The sequence below is a fragment of the Antechinus flavipes genome, chromosome 1 (assembly GCF_016432865.1).
Source record: "Antechinus flavipes isolate AdamAnt ecotype Samford, QLD, Australia chromosome 1, AdamAnt_v2, whole genome shotgun sequence".
Taxonomy (NCBI): domain Eukaryota; kingdom Metazoa; phylum Chordata; class Mammalia; order Dasyuromorphia; family Dasyuridae; genus Antechinus; species Antechinus flavipes.
In genome coordinates, this window is record NC_067398.1 from 664,919,790 (window position 1) to 664,937,044 (window position 17,255).

The following is a 17,255-nucleotide window of genomic DNA, read 5'->3' on the forward strand; positions in this document are numbered from 1 at the left end:
TGGATGCTTTACAATTACTATTTCATTTTTTTCAGGGGATTTAGCTGTTTTGACTTTGTATGTTATAAGGTCTTTCCCAACTCTATTAACCTATCTGTGCATTAAGGTCTCTTTCAACTGTAGAGTTGTTTTCATTGAAAGAACTTTGCTTTTCTTATGCCCACATTGCTTCCTCTAGCCAAGGATTTTCATTGACTATTACATTTACACTCCAAGTGGGCCACAGCAGAGTAGCTTTGCCTTTTGGATGAGACTGATAACATATTTGGCTTTCATTATAAAAGATAGTACAGAATTCAGCCATAGAAACATCTTTTGTTGCTTTCCTAAAAGAGGAAAAACCCACAGAAGACTTTTGTTAGTATATTATGTTTCCCTCTTAGTCAAGAAGAAATTACTAAATGTACTTACTTTGTGCTATTCTTAGTCAGCTATGTCATTATGGATCTGTCACTTCTGGATATTAGTTTCCTAATTTGCATAAAGTTATGATGGCAATCATCTCTGGGGTTTTTTCCAAATCACTATATAAAACACGATATCTACAGAATTTATAGAAAATAATAAAAAGAAGGAGGGCATTTGGATTAAGAAGGAATTGGAAAGATTTCCTGTGGAAGGTAGATTTTCACTGTTCTCGTTTCCTAGAGATTACAACTTGATATCTAGAAGGCTACTTTGAGTGTGCCTTCAGTCCTTGTTCAATCATTTCTCCAAGAAAAATCTTCTCTCCCACATATTTTATCTCTTCTATTCTCCCTTTTTTAACTTACTGATTCCCACTAGACACTTCTGTTCTTTGAACTTAGGTCAGTAGCAGAACTAAAGTTCTCTCATATTGTTTGAAAGTAAAAGCATATAAATTCCTTGTGTGTTTCTATTCCTAAATCAAGGATTTATCAATGAGATTAAACCCTCCATGGATATAGATGACAATCCTTTTATAAGTAATAAACCCTTGTGAGGAACTGCTGTGAAAAAAAAATTTCCCACCCAGAGACCAATCTGATGATTATCTGCTTCAAAATTAACTAATATGATCTTCACATAATAGATGTAGTTTATAGATGGATCTATATCCCTATCATTCTATAAGAAAGATATTTATTTGTGAATCAACAGTGCATAGTACTTGCAGCTATTTCAAGTTTGGTTCAATTTAAATGGAACATTTAACTATATATTGATGCCACATCTTTCCACATTAAATTTGTCCAGTCTATTTTCTTTTTCTAACTTTGGCACTTTGCTCATTTCTTTCCTATCTTGTTATCACAGTATTTTTCTTTTTTATCTCCATTTCAGATAAGAACTGAGAGAGAGATGTATGTTTGAGATTCCTTTGAGTTATACAAATTTATGAATTTATGGATGAATTTCCTCAGAAGACTGAATTTTTTATTGCTGCAGATGTTCAAAGATGAGATATGTACCCACTAAACAGAGATGTTACTGTAGGATATTATTGCATGAAGTGGAAATTTGACTAGATGATCTTTATCTGAGAGGTTGTGATTCAATCAGACTATAAACAGTGAGACCTGAACCCAATATAAATTTTAAATTTTCTAGAGGTCTCTAAAGATGGTCTGATTTATGAGATAGTATATTTACAACTATAGTAGGTCTTCAAGTGGAAGGTTATTAACTAATTTTCTGGGAAGTCATAAAGGGAATTTCTTAACTATTGAATACTTTTCCAATTCTGAGATGCTTTGTATAGGTCTTTGTAAAGGAAGAGTCATACTCTTTGTTAAGTAACTCCAAGAACATAACATACCACAAAATCCAAAATATGCACTATCTCTTATTTGAAGTTATTGCTGTCTTAATGATATGGCAACAGAATCTCTTGTGAAGACTCTGAGAGACCAATATTGCCTCAGAATTCAGACTGGAAATCCTATTCTTTTCTAGTTGCCATTTATACAATTGTTTCTCAGTATGTTTAGAAGTTTTCTCTAAAGGCTTCAAGATTACATATTAATGATAATAAGAACTTGTCCTAAGATTACTACAAGGGGAATAAAAAAAGTGACAGATGTTTTGGACATAAAATTAAGAGCATTTGGAATATAATTGGATATGGGAAGGGAGAACAAAAGAAAAACTAAACAAACAAGATTTTTGAGCCTTTAAAACTGGATAAACTGGATGAATAGGGATTCCAGGGATAATTGGCCATTTAAAAATCATTTTTGCATTGGGAAGTGTCTGAGGCCAGGTTTGAATTCAGGTCTTCCTGATTTCTGGACTGGTACTCTATCCACTGCACCACCTTGCTGCCCCCAAGTCTATCCATTTTGCCATTTAGTTGCTCTGTAAAGAGTTTATTATATGTAATTGAATGAAAAATACTCAAAATATTTGATCTTAGTTAATTATCAAGTAAATTTTAATAGAAATGAACCCAAAACTATTTTTAGAGGTCCTCTATAATTTTTAAGAATATAAAGGGGTTCTAAGACCAAAATGTTTGAGAACCATTGCCTTAGACCATGCTAACTCTGTACTGTTCCCCTGGACCAAATATTGAGGCAATACTGATATTGTCTTGAGTATTCTGAATTCACCTCCTCCTTCTGTTACCTACCTGTTTTTGCTTTGGAAAAGTGGGTTAAGACAATTCAAATGACCTTTTGCTCTTACCTCTTGGTTTCAAAATTGTTCTCACTCCAGAGGAAGCTTCCCATTCCCAACTTTCCTGACAAATCACTGATTTTCTCCCATAAGTAGAGTTCCCTTTGCTAGATTATTAAAATTGTTTAGCATTCATTTTCTTTTAAATTTTGAATTCCAAATTAACTAGTTTCCATAGCCAGTAAGAAAGCAAGTAATATAATATCAATTATCCATGTGAAATCATGCAAAACACATTTCATATAAACCATATTCCCACACACAAAAAAGCAAGAAAAATAGAGAGAGAAAATTATGCATACTTTGTACCAGAGTTCATGAATTGGCTCACACCCTCTGGAGGTGTAATTTTTTCATCATAAGGTCTTTGAGATTGTCATGTATCATCATATCAAGTAGAGTAATCAAGTGTTTCACAATTATCACTGGTTGTATATGTTTTAAAAAATAAAATAAAATAAACATCAATAGAACCAACTGCACTTGATTAACAGCTATTTAAAAGAATAAATTTCAATATACATAATATATATTCAATATAATTATAGTAATTTTTGTTTACTTCCTCAAGATCTTTATCAGAATTCTTTGTTCATTTATATTCACTTTTCTTTTTGTTTATTATAACTAATTACAATATGGCATTATTTTAAACAAAGGTCTTTAATATTTATAATATTCTGTAATTTTTAATATTCTTTAAAGTTGGTTTAGATTGCATCGCATGTTTTCAATGGTTTTTTTTTTTGCATTTACATGTAATTCTATTAAGAAAATTTTTGAAGTAATAAATTTTAATGCTTTCATGATATATTCCTAAAACTCTAAAAGCTGGTTCAAAGTATAATCTGTTATTATTTAGTGTCAGACTTATAACAAAAAAGGTCTTAGAACTCCCCATCTGCATTGAACAAGTATATCTATTCATCCCTATAATTATCAGCATTGAGTTTTGGTTTTTTGATTATTTTTGGCCACTTTTATGGATTGAGGTCATAATTTTAAAATATCTTTTTGTATCTTTTTTATTTTAATAAAATTGCATATTATTTCAATGTTTAGAATTTTTACCCTTCTTTTGAAATTTGTTCATGTGTTTTTTAAGTTTATAACCATTTTTATTGAGCTAAATACAAAATTTTAAAAAATTAGAATAGAAAAAGAAAAACAGAAAAGGGAGATAAAAAACTAAAACAAAACATTGGAGCATGAGCCTAGCAGAACATTAGGGAAGACTCAAAATATATAACAATAAATTTTCATTTGAAGAAAGCATATACTAAAAAAGAGATTCTATTCATTAGTATCCATCTTTTCTTAGCTTCCTTTTACATTATTCTTTTGTTCTCTGTTATGACCTTTTTATTTTATTCTTTTTTTCCCCTTTCATCTCCTCTACCTCTCCCAAGTAAACTACAGTTAAGTACAGATCTATAGATAGATAGATAACATATGTATATATGTATATGTATGTGTGTATATATATTTATGTGTAAGTATATGTAGGTGTACATGTATGTGTGTATGTATATGTGTTCACACATACATGTGTATTTGCATGTATCTATAGACACATACATATAAACTCATATATACTCGCACATGCACATACATATATGTAAACATGCATCTAAAACAATATTAATATGGCTGACATATAATGTAGATTTTTCTCTTAACTGATCTTGAAGTTTGACTCCTAAGATCAGTAATTACTAGCCCTACTTTTTTTCCCTAATAAATTCCACTCCTGATCTTTGTTGTAGTGTTTCCCTCTATCTCTTATTTCTGCTAACTTTTACACTTTAATTCTATGCTTAGCTTGCCTTGCTATTACTTAATCTCTTCTTACCCAGGGATCCTTCCCTTATCTTTTCTACCCATCCTTTCCTTCCCTCTTTATTCTACTCTCATTAATTTATACACCTTTCTATATCCCATTTTGTCCTTTATCCATTACTCATTAATCTATATACTTGGTCCCACTGCTATCCAACACATCCTTTTATACCCTACTTTATCGTATTTCCTCCCTTTATAGATTGGAGAATTGCTATATTCTTCATGGTGTTCATGTGTAAGTGTGTGTGTGTATATGTATGTACTGTTCCTTATTTAATCTAGAACTATGAGCTCTCCTCTCCCTTCTAATGACTGTGTTGGTTCTTCCTTTGTACCTAATTTTTATAATGTAACTATTATTTTTGCCTTTTCCTAGATAGTTTTGTTTTTTAGACTCAGATCATATTTTGCCCCAATGTTTCTTTTGAGCTGCCTAATTACTGATTTCAATCTTAATATGATATACATGTGCATGTGAAAAAACAAATGATTTGTCTTATGTTGAGTTCCTTTAAATTAATCATTGATATTGGCTCTTATATGTTAAATTTTCTATTAAATTTTCATTTTGCTTAGACAAAGTTTTAACAATCTTTGAGGATATTAAATATCCACTTTTTTGTTCAATATTATGGATAATTTTGCTGGATGTGATATTTTTGGTTGCAGGCCTAATTCTTTGGATTGTTGATATGTATTATTCCAGCACTTGTGGCTTTTTATTGTGACTGCTGATAAATCCTACACAATTTTAATTGTAGCTCCAGCATATTTGAATTGTTTTATTTTGTTGTTTATTGCAAATTTTTCTCTTTGATTTGGGAGTCTCAAATTTTGGCAATAATACCAATATTTTGCAAAAATAGTTGCATTTTCCACAAAGGACATCTTTAATGTGGTGATCAATGGATTTTTTTTCTATTTCTACTTTCTTCTTATGCTCTATAACTCCAGGACATTTTTCTTTGATTGTCTCTTACATTGTTGTAGTAGAATTATTCTTATATTTTCTCTTCTTTATCTGTTCTCCAGAGCTGTTGTTTCTTTTAATAAGATTTTTCACCTTTGTTCTATTTTTTCATTCTTTATATTTCATTTCGTTATTTCTTAGTCTCTTATGCTTTCACTGGCTTTCCCTTGCCCACTTCTAATTTTCAAAGAACTATTTCTTCTTTAAGATTCTATATCCCATCTTCTAATCTATTAACGTTTTCATAATTTTCTTGTTTTTCTTGTATGATTCTTATTATTTTTTTTTTTTTTTAGTTTTTGCTCAATCTCTCTCACCTTATTTGTAAACTTTTTAAAATTCTTCTGTAAATTCTTTCTGGACAGAGAGCCATTTAACATTATACTTTGGGATAAAAAAGACTTTTTTTTACTTCACTGTCCTCCTCTGAAGATAAACCTTGGTCTTTCCTATTCCCATAGTAAGTTCTTATGGTTAGGTTGTTTCTTCTTTGCCTGTTCATTTTTTTTTAATGAAAACTATTAGTACAAAGACCTCTAATCCTAGGTTTGAGGGTGGTTGTCCCTCTAGCTTCACTTCAACTCTCCCCTCTCACCTGAAACCCAAACCAAAAGTCCCACCTTCCTTCAAATGCCCTCAGCCAGCAGTATCTCTGCCCCGCTGCTTCTGCATTCAGTGGGCGTGCTGATTCTCTCTCTTCCAGAGCCATGTCTTGGAAGCACAGCTGAGCCTGATATTCCTAATCAGTAGAGGTTCTCTTAGTCTTCCCTGACTTCCTGCTATCTAGGAGATGAAGATTCCTCTGGTTTAGACTGAGACCAGATAAACTAACCCCAGGGTTCCCTACTAGCTATTTCTGTGGAGGTAGCCTGGAGGTGTGTGCACTTCACACTGATTAAACACCATCCTGGAGTCTTTCTTTGGATCTTCTCAGGTGGTCAGAGGATTCCTGTTCTATCTCGAGTCTCCTTTGTTTATCCCCAATCTATATTCATCCTGAGATGCACATTTTTCTGTATGTGGGGAAATTCTGGAGAACTTGAAATTGTCTGAATTTTTTTGCCATCCTCCCCAAATCCTTCCACCCCAAAATTGTCCTTTTGGCTCTTCATCCATTATTGATGAAATTACCTTCATGATTTTAAAAAATTAATTACTTACATATTTTAAATGTCTTTTTTTCTGTCATAGCCATTTAAATACCTTCTTTAATTCAATTTTTCTTTTTATTGTTTTTATTTTATACATGTTTTACCTTTATATAAAAGTATATATATTTAGTCCCAATTCAAACAATTTGTTGAATTGAAAAAAATGTGTTTTTCCCCTTCAAAATTGAAATTAATGCTTTGTTCCATTTTTTAAATTCTTTTTATCACTGTTTTTTCTTTGACTCACAGAATACTTTTAACTTCATTGAATATTGTTAGTCAGAAGAGATATTTCATTTCATTAATAATTTTTAAAGTCCTAGGTAGGATTAGTAAATTTTCCTGAGAAATGAAGCCTAGAAAAAAAACTGAGCTCATCCAATCCAGCTTTATTTTACATATAAGGAAATTGAATTCAATAAAACAGATTGCCTAAGGTCAAATAGGCAGTAAGTGGCAGATCTGGAATTTAAACTTGAGTCTTCTGAATCCTATTTCTAGTGTTCTTTCTGTTACAAAAAAAGTGAAGTACCTATTTTTCTATTTTAGGATTTTACAATATCTTTTTCCTTGTAGATATACCTGATGTATGGGACCAGAAAAGCAAACATATGTTTCAGAATTCCTCCTCCTGGGACTTTCTGAGAAGCCAGAGCAGCAGCTTCCCCTTTTTGGGCTCTTCTTAAGCATATATGTGGTCACTGTGGTAGGGAACCTTCTCATCATGCTGGCCATTGGTTCTGACTCCCATCTGCACACTCCAATGTACTTCTTCCTCTCCAACTTATCCTTTGTTGATTTTTGTTTGGTATCCACTACAGTCCCAAAGATGCTGGTGAACATCATAACACACAGTAAAGTTATCTCCTATGCTGAATGCCTTGCCCAAATGTATTTCTTCATGGTTTTTGCTTTTTTAGACAATTTTCTCCTCACTGTGATGGCCTATGATCGTTTTGTGGCTATCTGTCACCCCCTGCACTATATCACCATAATGAGTCCAAGGATTTGTGGTAGGCTGGTTTTAATCTCATGGAGTATCAGTCTTCTAAATTCCATTCTCCACACTTTAATGGTGATGCGGTTGTCCTTCTGTTTGGAAAACAAACTTCCTCATTTTTTCTGTGATATTAGTCAGGTTACAAAGCTCTCTTGTTCTGATCCTCTCATCAATGATGTCTTAGTGTATTTTGCAGCTGGTCTGCTGGGTATTCTTCCCCTTACAGGGATCCTTTTCTCTTATAGTCAAATTTGTTCTTCCTTATTGAAAGTTCCATCTACTATGGGAAAATATAAAGCCTTTTCTACCTGTGGGTCTCATCTCTCTGTTGTTTCATTATTCTATGGCACAGGGCTTGGAGTATATCTGAGTTCCTCAGCTAACCACTCCTTCTGGAAGACCTCAGTTGCCTCAGTGATGTATTCTGTGGTCACTCCCATGTTGAACCCCTTCATCTACAGCATGAGGAACAAGGACATAAAAGATGCCATCAGAAGACTAATTAACAAAATGCCCCAATACCATTGATGGCATCTTGCCCTTGCTCTGAAGTGTGGCATTAATATTTAAAGTCAAAAGTCTGGAAGGCAGAAATATTGAATCCAAATTGTGAAGGTGAGGACAATTCAAAGATTAAAGTTGAGGATAATTTTTTCCTAGATGTCTTTTACTCGTCATTGAGACTGTTCTTCATCAGGGCATTGATTTATGGATTTTCTAAAATGTTGATACTTTTTTTCCATTATGCCTTTTGTTACAACATCTGTTTTTTTCTAAATATGTGTTAGATAAAGAATTAGACCTTGGTTTTCATATCATGATAATCTAGGTATCTTGGTAAAATCATTTAATGCCTTTGAGCCTCAGTTTTTGAATTTGTATAATGGAATTATGGCAACGGTTCTGTTCACAAGAGAAGTTCTGGTCTTTGGAGCAAATGAAATAATGTATGGATGGAAAAGCATACTACATACTATTCTACTATTCAGTTGTGTGCAATTTAAGTGGAAAAAAAGAGGAATAGAAAAAAGACAGTTGGTATCTTGTGCCTAGTCCCTCCATCAACTCAGATGCCCTGTGTTTTAATATATGATTTTCATGTGTTATTTGACCCTCCTGCAAAAAAATGATTAATTGGTATCTGATTTTTTTTTCATCTTTAACTAAGCAGTGCCTAGATAATAGCTATAACATCTGTCCATGAACTTATTCTTAAAACTTCACCAATGGTGTTAAAACCTAGTGGAAGCTGTATTTTCTGGCAAAGCCTTCAAGAATCCAGTGTAGTCATCTGAAATGATGAGACATTGAAGGATATATTTGCATAAGCAAAAGCATCAGGTGAAGTCAAAAAAACAGGGGTAGCCATCCTGATCTCAGATCAAGCAAAAGCAAAATTTGGTCTAATTAAAAGAGATAAAAAAAAAGGGCACTATATCTTGCTAAAGGGTAGCATAGATAATGAAGCAATATCAATATTAAACATATATGCACCAAGTGGTGTAGCATCTAAATTCTTAAAAGAGAAATTAAGAGCGCTGCAAGAAGAAATAGACAGCAAAACTGTAATAGTGGGAGATCTCAACTTTGCATTCTCAGAATTAGATAAATCAAACCACAAAATAAATAAGAAGTCAAAGAGGTAAATATAATATTAGAAAAGTTAGATATGATAGATCTCTAGAGAAAACGAAATGGAGACAGAAAGGAGGACACTTTCTTTCCAGCAGTTCACGGAACCTATACAAAAATTGACCATATATTAGGACATAAAAACCTCAAACTCAAATGCAGTAAGGCAGAAATAGTAAATGCATCCTTTTCAGACCACGATGCAATGAAAATTACATTCAACAAAAAGCCAGGGGAAAGTAGACCCAAAAATAATTGGAAACTAATTAATCTCATACTAAAGAATGATTGGGTGAAACAGCAAATCATAAACATAATTAATAACTTCATCCAAGAAAACGACAATAATGAGACATCATACCAAAATGTGTGGGATGCAGCCAAAGTGGTAATAAGGGGAAATTTCATATCTCTAGAGGCCTACTTGCATAAAATACAGAAAGAGAAGGTCAATGGATTGGGCTTGCAACTAAAAATGCTAGAAAAGGAACAAATTAAAAATCCCCAGTCAAACACTAAACTTGAAAGTCTAAAAATAAAAGCAGAGATCAATAAAATTGAAAGTTAAAAAAATTGAACTAATTAATAAAACTAAGAGTTGGTTCTATGAAAAAACCAACAAAATAGACAAACCCTTAGTAAATCTGATTTAAAAAAGGAAAGAGGAAAATCAAATTGTTAGACTTAAAAATGAAAAGGGAGAACTCGCCACTAATGAAGAGGAAATTAGAGCAATAATTAGGAGTTACTTTGCCCAACTTTATGCCAATATATTCGACAACTTAAATGAAATGGAAGAATACCTTCAAAAATATAGCTTGCCCAGATTAACAGAGGAAGAAGTAAATATCCTAAACAGTCCCATCTTAGAAAAAGAAATAGAACAAGCTATTAACCAACTCCCTAAGAAAAAATCCCTAGGACCAGATGGATTTACATGTGAATTCTACCAAACATTTAAAGAACAATTAACTCCAATACTATATAAACTATTTGAAAAAATAGGGATTGAAGAAGTCCTACCAAACTCCTTTTATGACACAGACATGGTACTGATATCTAAACCAGGTAAGCTGAAAACAGAGAAAGAAAATTATAGACCAATCTCCCTAATGAATATTGATGCTAAAATCTTAAATAAAATATTAGCAAAAAGATTACAGAAAATCATCCCTAGGATAATACATTATGACCAAGTATCATTTATACCAGGAATGCAGGGCTGGTTCCATATTAGGAAAACTATTAGCATAATCAACTATATCAATAACCAAACTAACAAAAACCATATGATCATCTCAATAGATGTAGAAAAAGCATTTGATAAAATCCAACATCCATTCCTAATAAAAACACTTGAGAGTATAGGAATAAATGGACCTTTCCTTAAAATAGTCAGGAGTATATATTTAAAACCATCAGTAAGCATCATATGAAATGGGGAAAAACTGGAACCTTTCCCAGTAAGATCTAGAGTGAAGCAAGGTTGCCCACTATCACCATTATTATTCAGTATTGTATTAGAAACACTAGCCTCAGCAATAAGAGTCGAGAAAGAGATTTAAGGAATTAGAATAGGCAATGAGGAAACCAAACTCTCACTCTTTGCAGATGATATGATGGTATACTTAGAGAACCCCAGAGGTTCTACTAAAAAGCTATTAGAAATAATTCATAATTTTAGCAAAGTAGCAGGATACAAAATAAATCCCCATAAATCCTCAGCATTTTTATACATCACCAACAAAATCCAACAGCAAGAGATACAAAGAGAAAATCCATTCAAAATTACTGTTGACAGCATAAAATATTTGGGAATCTATCTACCAAAGGAAAGTCAGGAATTATATGAGCAAAATTACAAAAAACTTTCCACACAAATAAAGTCAGACTTAAATAATTGGAAAAATGTTAAATGCTCTTGGGTAGGCCAAGTGAATATAATAAAGATGACAATACTCCCTAAACTAATCTATTTATTTAATGCTATACCAATCAGACTTCCAAGAAAATATTTTAATGATCTAGAAAATATAACAACAAAATTCATATGGAATAATAAAAGGTTGAGAATCTCAAGAGAATTAATGAAAAAAAAAAATAAAATGAAGGTGGCCTAGCTGTACCTGATCTAAAATTATATTATAAAGCAGCAGTCACCAAAACCATTTGGTATTGGCTAAGAAATAGATTAGTTGATCAGTGGAATAGGTTAGGTTCACAAGACAGAATAGTCAACTATAGAAATCTAGTGTTTGGCAAACCCAAAACTCCTAACATTTGGGATAAGAATTCATTATTTGACAAAAACTGCTGGGATAACTGGAAATTAGTATGGCAGAAATTAGGCATAGACCCACATTTAACACTGTATACCAAGATAAGATCAAAATGGGTCTATGATTTAGGCATAAAGAATGAGATTATAAATAAATTAGAGGAACATAGGATAGTTTATCTCTCAGACTTGTGGAGGAGGAAGAAATCTGTGACCAAAGATGAGCTACAGACCATTACTAATCACAAAATAGAAAATTTTGATTACATCAAATTAAAAAGCCTTTGTACAAACAAAACTAATGCAAACAAGATTAGAAGGGAAGCAACAAACTGGGAAAACATCTTCACAGTTAAAGGTTCTGATAAAGGCCTCATTTCCAAAATATATAATTGACTCTTAATTTATAAGAAATCAAGCCATTCTCCAGTTGATAAATGATCAAAGGATATGAACAGACAATTTTTAGATGATGAAATTGAAACTATTACCACTCATATGAAAGAGTGTTCCAAATCACTCTTGATCAGAGAAATGCAAATTAAGACAACTCTGAGATATCACTACATACCTGTCAGATTGGCTAAGATGACAGGAAAAAATAATGATGAATGTTGGAGGGGGTGCGGGAAAACTGGGACACTGATGCATTATTGGTGGAGTTGTAAACGAATGAAACCATTCTGGAGAACAATCTGGAATTATGCCCCAAAAGTTATCAAACTGTGCATACCCTTTGATCCAGCAGTGCTACTACTGGGCTTATACCCCAAAGAGATACTAAAGAAGGGAAAGGGACCTGTATGTGCCAAAATGTTTGTGGCAGCCCTGTTTGTAGTGGCTAGAAACTGGAAAATGAATGGATGCCCATTAATTGAAGAATGGTTGGATAAATTGTGGTATATGAATGTTATGGAATATTATTGTTCTGTAAGAAATGACCAGCAGGATGAATACAGAGTGGCTTGGAGAGACTTACATGAACTGATGCTAAGTGAAATGAGTAGAACCAGGAGATCATTATATACTTCAACAATGATACTATATGAGGATGTATTCTGATGGAAGTGGATTTCTTTGACAAAAAGACCTAACTCAGTTTCAATTGATCAATGATGGACAGAAGCAGCTACACCCAAAGAAAGAACACTAGGAAATGAATGCAAACTGTTTGCATTTTTGTTTTTCTTCCTGAGTTATTTCTACCTTTTGAATTCAATTCTCCTTTTGCAACAAGAGATCTGCTTGGTTCTGCACACATATATTGTATCAAGGATATATTGGGACATATTTAACACATATAGGACTGCTTGCCACCTAGGGAAGGGGGTAGAGAGAGAGAGGGGAAAAATCAGAGCAGAAGTAAGTGTAAGGGATAATGTTGTAAAAAATTACCCTGGCAGGGGTTCTGTCAATAAAAAGTTATTATAAAAAATAATAATTTTTAAAAATGAATGACTAAAGAGAAGTCTTTGGGTTCTTCTCTTCTTTTCTCTCTCCCTCTTACTACTATTTCTTGTATACATTGTGATGTCCCTAGAATACAAGTATATCCATGTTACTGAGCTAGCTATTCCATCAACTCTAGGAGCTACTTAGTACTTCTAAAATCAAATATAAATTCCTCTGACTATATTTTAAAGTCTTTCACAATCCTGTTGCTATACTATCTTTTCAACCTCATAATATGTTATATCCTTTCCTATACTCTAAGATACAGCATCTCCCTTTTCCATGACTTGCATTGGCCAACCCTCACCACCAGCTCTAATCTGTCCTTATATCTCAATCATATAATCCTTCTCTTCCTTTAGGATACATCTCAAGTACAACCCTCTACATGGAGTCTTTTTGATAGTGCTCCTACATTTTATTCATTTTATATGCTTTATAATTATGTATAATTGTGTTTTATGTCATATATATATTTTATTGCATACACAAATTTTTCCAACTCCTACCCTCAACTTTTGACTCACTGAATTACTTCTCTACCACCTCTGCTCCAATGGTCTCCTGCAATTTATTAATTCCATTTTATAAGTTAGGAAACTGAGTCAAACAGAGGTTAAACAACTTTCCCAGAATTTCACATCTAGTAAATATTTGAGGTCACATTTGAATACAGCTTTTTCTGACTCTAGGTTTAATGGTTTAATGCAAAGTTTTGATTTCTTCCAAGACTTAATTCCTACAAGAAGCTTTCTCTCATTTCACTAATTCTTTGTGCTCTCTTACCCTTAACCTATCTAACACTTATATGTATAAAAGTTGAATTGCTCAATATAGTATGAGGTGTTTATTATTATTGTTTTTGTTGTTGTTGTTGGCTAAATCCAATGCCCTGTAAATTGTAAAAATCAGATGGCACAGAATGCTAGGCCTAGAATCTGGAAGACCTGAATTCAAATGCATCCTCAGAAGCTTGCTAATATCCTGGATAAGTATCTTAACTTCTGTCTGCCTCAATTTTCTCACCTGCAAAATGAGGATACCAAAAGTATCTATCTCTCATGGTTATTTTGCAAATAAAATGAGGTCATATTTATAAAAACTATGTAATAATAATTATTATTTTTATTAAATGTTTTATGTTGAAATTTATAAAACTATTTCACATATACTATATCATGCAATGCCAAGAATAAAGGGAAAAAACACTGTGAAGGAGGAAAGAAAGGTGAGAGATATTAAGATGTTCATTTAAAAAGGTAAATAAATAAATAGTGGTTTGTGAAACTCAAGTAATTTGCCAAGGAAAGACAGTGAATTCAGGGATACAGCACAATTCTTCTGATCTCATGTCTTTGTAGTCAGCAGATTGTCTGATGGGGCAGTAGTTGTCAAACCAGAAGTCAGTATCATAGAAGCTCCAAAAAAAGAGGTCATGAAGCAGTTCTTGAAATCTGTAATCAAACACAGAAGAGAGGGCCAGAAAGATATGATCCTGGAGAGTCTTGGGCTTCATGTTTGGAAGCCAGTATTTCTGACACAAGGCTTTGGGTTTCGGACACCACATTCCAAGGCTCAGGTTTATGACCCATCATGGAAAGAAGATTGGTCTTCTCATGAGTCTCCGCAAGGCATTCTTTATGTCTTTGTTCCTCAGGCTATAGATGAAAGGGTTCAACATGGGGGTGATCACAGCATACATCACTGAGGCAATTGTGCTCTTCCAGGAGGAATGGGGAGCTGAGGAATTCAGATACACTCCAAAAACTGTGCCATAAAATAATGAAACAACACAAAGGTGAGATCCACAGGTAGAAAAGGCTTTATACTTTCCTCCAGGTGATGGGATTCTCAATATGGAAGAACAAATCTTAATATAAGAGAAAATAATCCCTGTGAGGGGAAGAACACCCAGCAGGCCAGTTGTAAAATAAACTAAGATATTATTGATAAGAGTTTCAGTACAAGATAGCTTCAGAATTTGAGGAAGATCACAGAAGAAGAATGGGAGATCATGGGCTTTACAGAAGGAGAGTCTCATTGCCATTAGACTCTGAAGAAGAGAGTCTAAAAGGCTAATAGTCCATGACAATAGAACTAGCAGAATACAGAGCTGTGGGCTCATGATGGTAGCATAGCGCAGAGGATGACAAATGGCCACAAAACGATCACAAGCCATCAAAGTAAGGAGGAAATTGTCCATACAAGCAAAGGCTGAGAAGAAATACATCTGGGTGAGGCAGCCAACATAGGAGATGTCCTGACTGTTGGTCAGGATATTCACAAGCATCTTGGGGACTGTGGTGGATACTAGACAGAGATCCACAAAAGATAGGTTGGAGAGGAAGAAGTACATGGGGGTGTGGAGGTGAGAATCAGATCCAAAGGTCAGCATAATGAGAAAGTTCCCAACCACAGTGATTACATATATGCCTAGGAATAGCCCAAAGATAAATAGCTGTTGCTCTTGCTTTATGGGAAACCTGAAGAAGAATTCTGAGATGCTTGTTTTATTTCCTGGTCCCATTTGATTTAACTGTCAGCTAAAAATAGGAATAGAAAATGAAGTTAAAATCCAGTCATTACAGAATTATATAATTTGAGATTTAAAAGAGATTTTAGTGACCAAACAACTCCAAACTATTTACGAAAAGAATTCCAGAAGCTTTGTCCCCTGAGATCATAGCTTTCTGGGTCCAGTGCCTTTATAGAGTTTGTTTATAGATGCTGACTCATCTCCACAGGTATTTCTCTACCATGCTTCTAAACAAGGTACTATTACCACCATTCCCAGTGCTTTTCACCTCCCTTTTCAATGTATTGTCTTTCATTATTGGAATATAAGTCCCTTGGCAGGAGAAAGTGTCTTTATTTTTATTTGTATTTTTAATTCTAAATGTCTGACATATAATAAATATTGACTTGACTTTAGTGTATCAAAAAACAGATTCCTACCACCTCTCCATTCTACTTCTGAACAGCTCTTATTGGTGAATCAGAGACTAAGATGATTCCTTTGTTAATCTGTCACCACTCTTGCTTCTGTGCACTAGGAACAAACAGGACAAATCAAATCTCTACTCCTTCTGACAATACTTTAAATATATGGAGGCAACTTGAGACTGTTCACATAGTTCAATGAATCCAGGGCTTAGATTTAGAAGATATGTACTTGAATCTCAGCTCTAACATTTGCTCTCTGTAGAATTCTGGCCAAATCATATCTCTTATCCATGTTTTTATTTCTATAAAGGCAGATTCCTATTCTCACATTCTACAAAACTCCCACTAAACACATTTGGAATTTGGACAACATAAATTAAAATACAAAATCTGCTCACAGTATCAGAACCCCTTCAGTCTAACAATGAGGTGAAAGTCAGTTCTACCTGAGCTTCAAGAGTCCTCACAATGAGCAAGGACAATTTTATCATAAGACAATGGAATAATAGAATTAATTCTGCAATGGGACTATTCCCAGGCTGTGAAGCATGAAGCAAGCAGCCCATCACAAAGGGGAAAAAGGGTAAAAGAAAAGAGATAAGAATAAGATCTTGAGATCAATGAAAGAAATGCTTCAATTTGGCATCCAAACAGTGTAGCAAGGTAAACAGGGATTAATGCTAAGACTAACTCCAAGAAGCATCATTTCACACAAGAGAAATACATTTCCTACCATGACATTTTACAGAGAATAGAATGAGGGTCAATGTGTAGAAGCTGCAGGAAGGAAGGTTTTGACTCTATATAAATAACCTGACAACTAATAGTTTTGTCTAGAAACTGAATGGGCTGTTTAAGACAGGGCAGGTTTCACATTACTAGAGGTCTTTGAAACGAAATTAGATGAGCTTATATAAATGATGGTACTATTCAACAAATGTCTCAGGTTTGAAACATTAGTGTTAGTTTGAATTACCTTTTTATTTTCACCTTCATCCATCCAATAGGTTGCCAAATTCTTTTGGTGGCCTGTAAGTTTCTTACACTCGCCTCTTTCTCTAATCCTATTTTCATAGTTTTCTCTACCAGCTGTATGCACTCTTACAACAACCTATTAATAGTTCTCCACAACTGCATCCTCTACCTACCCCAATCCATTGTTCACATTTGTCTTAGGCATAAATCTGATTACATTCATCTTATGATCTTCAGTGATTTTCTGTTACCAAATAAAAGATGATTTCCTCGGGCTGTCAGTCAAGTGTCTTCAAAAACTAGTATTATCTTATATTTTTCCTTTTTTGCAAATAAGAAACCTGAGTCTGAGAAATGGTCAGTGACTTATCT

General features: G+C 33.5%; 2 protein-coding genes across 2 annotated transcripts; one reads left to right on the forward strand and one right to left on the reverse strand.

Annotated features, from left to right (window-relative positions):
* The first annotated feature begins 7,168 nt into the window (after positions 1-7,168).
* Positions 7,169-8,131, forward strand: LOC127545010 (olfactory receptor 7A10-like). Its single transcript, XM_051972008.1, has one exon. The coding sequence runs from the start codon at positions 7,193-7,195 to the stop codon at positions 8,129-8,131; it is 939 nt and encodes a 312-aa protein (XP_051827968.1). The 5' UTR covers positions 7,169-7,192.
* Positions 8,132-14,556: 6,425 nt separating this feature from the next.
* On the reverse strand, positions 14,557-15,492 carry LOC127545008 (olfactory receptor 7C1-like). The gene has a single exon (XM_051972006.1). It carries the CDS (start codon positions 15,490-15,492, stop codon positions 14,557-14,559), a length of 936 nt encoding a protein of 311 aa, XP_051827966.1.
* Between the last annotated feature and the right edge of the window lie 1,763 nt (positions 15,493-17,255).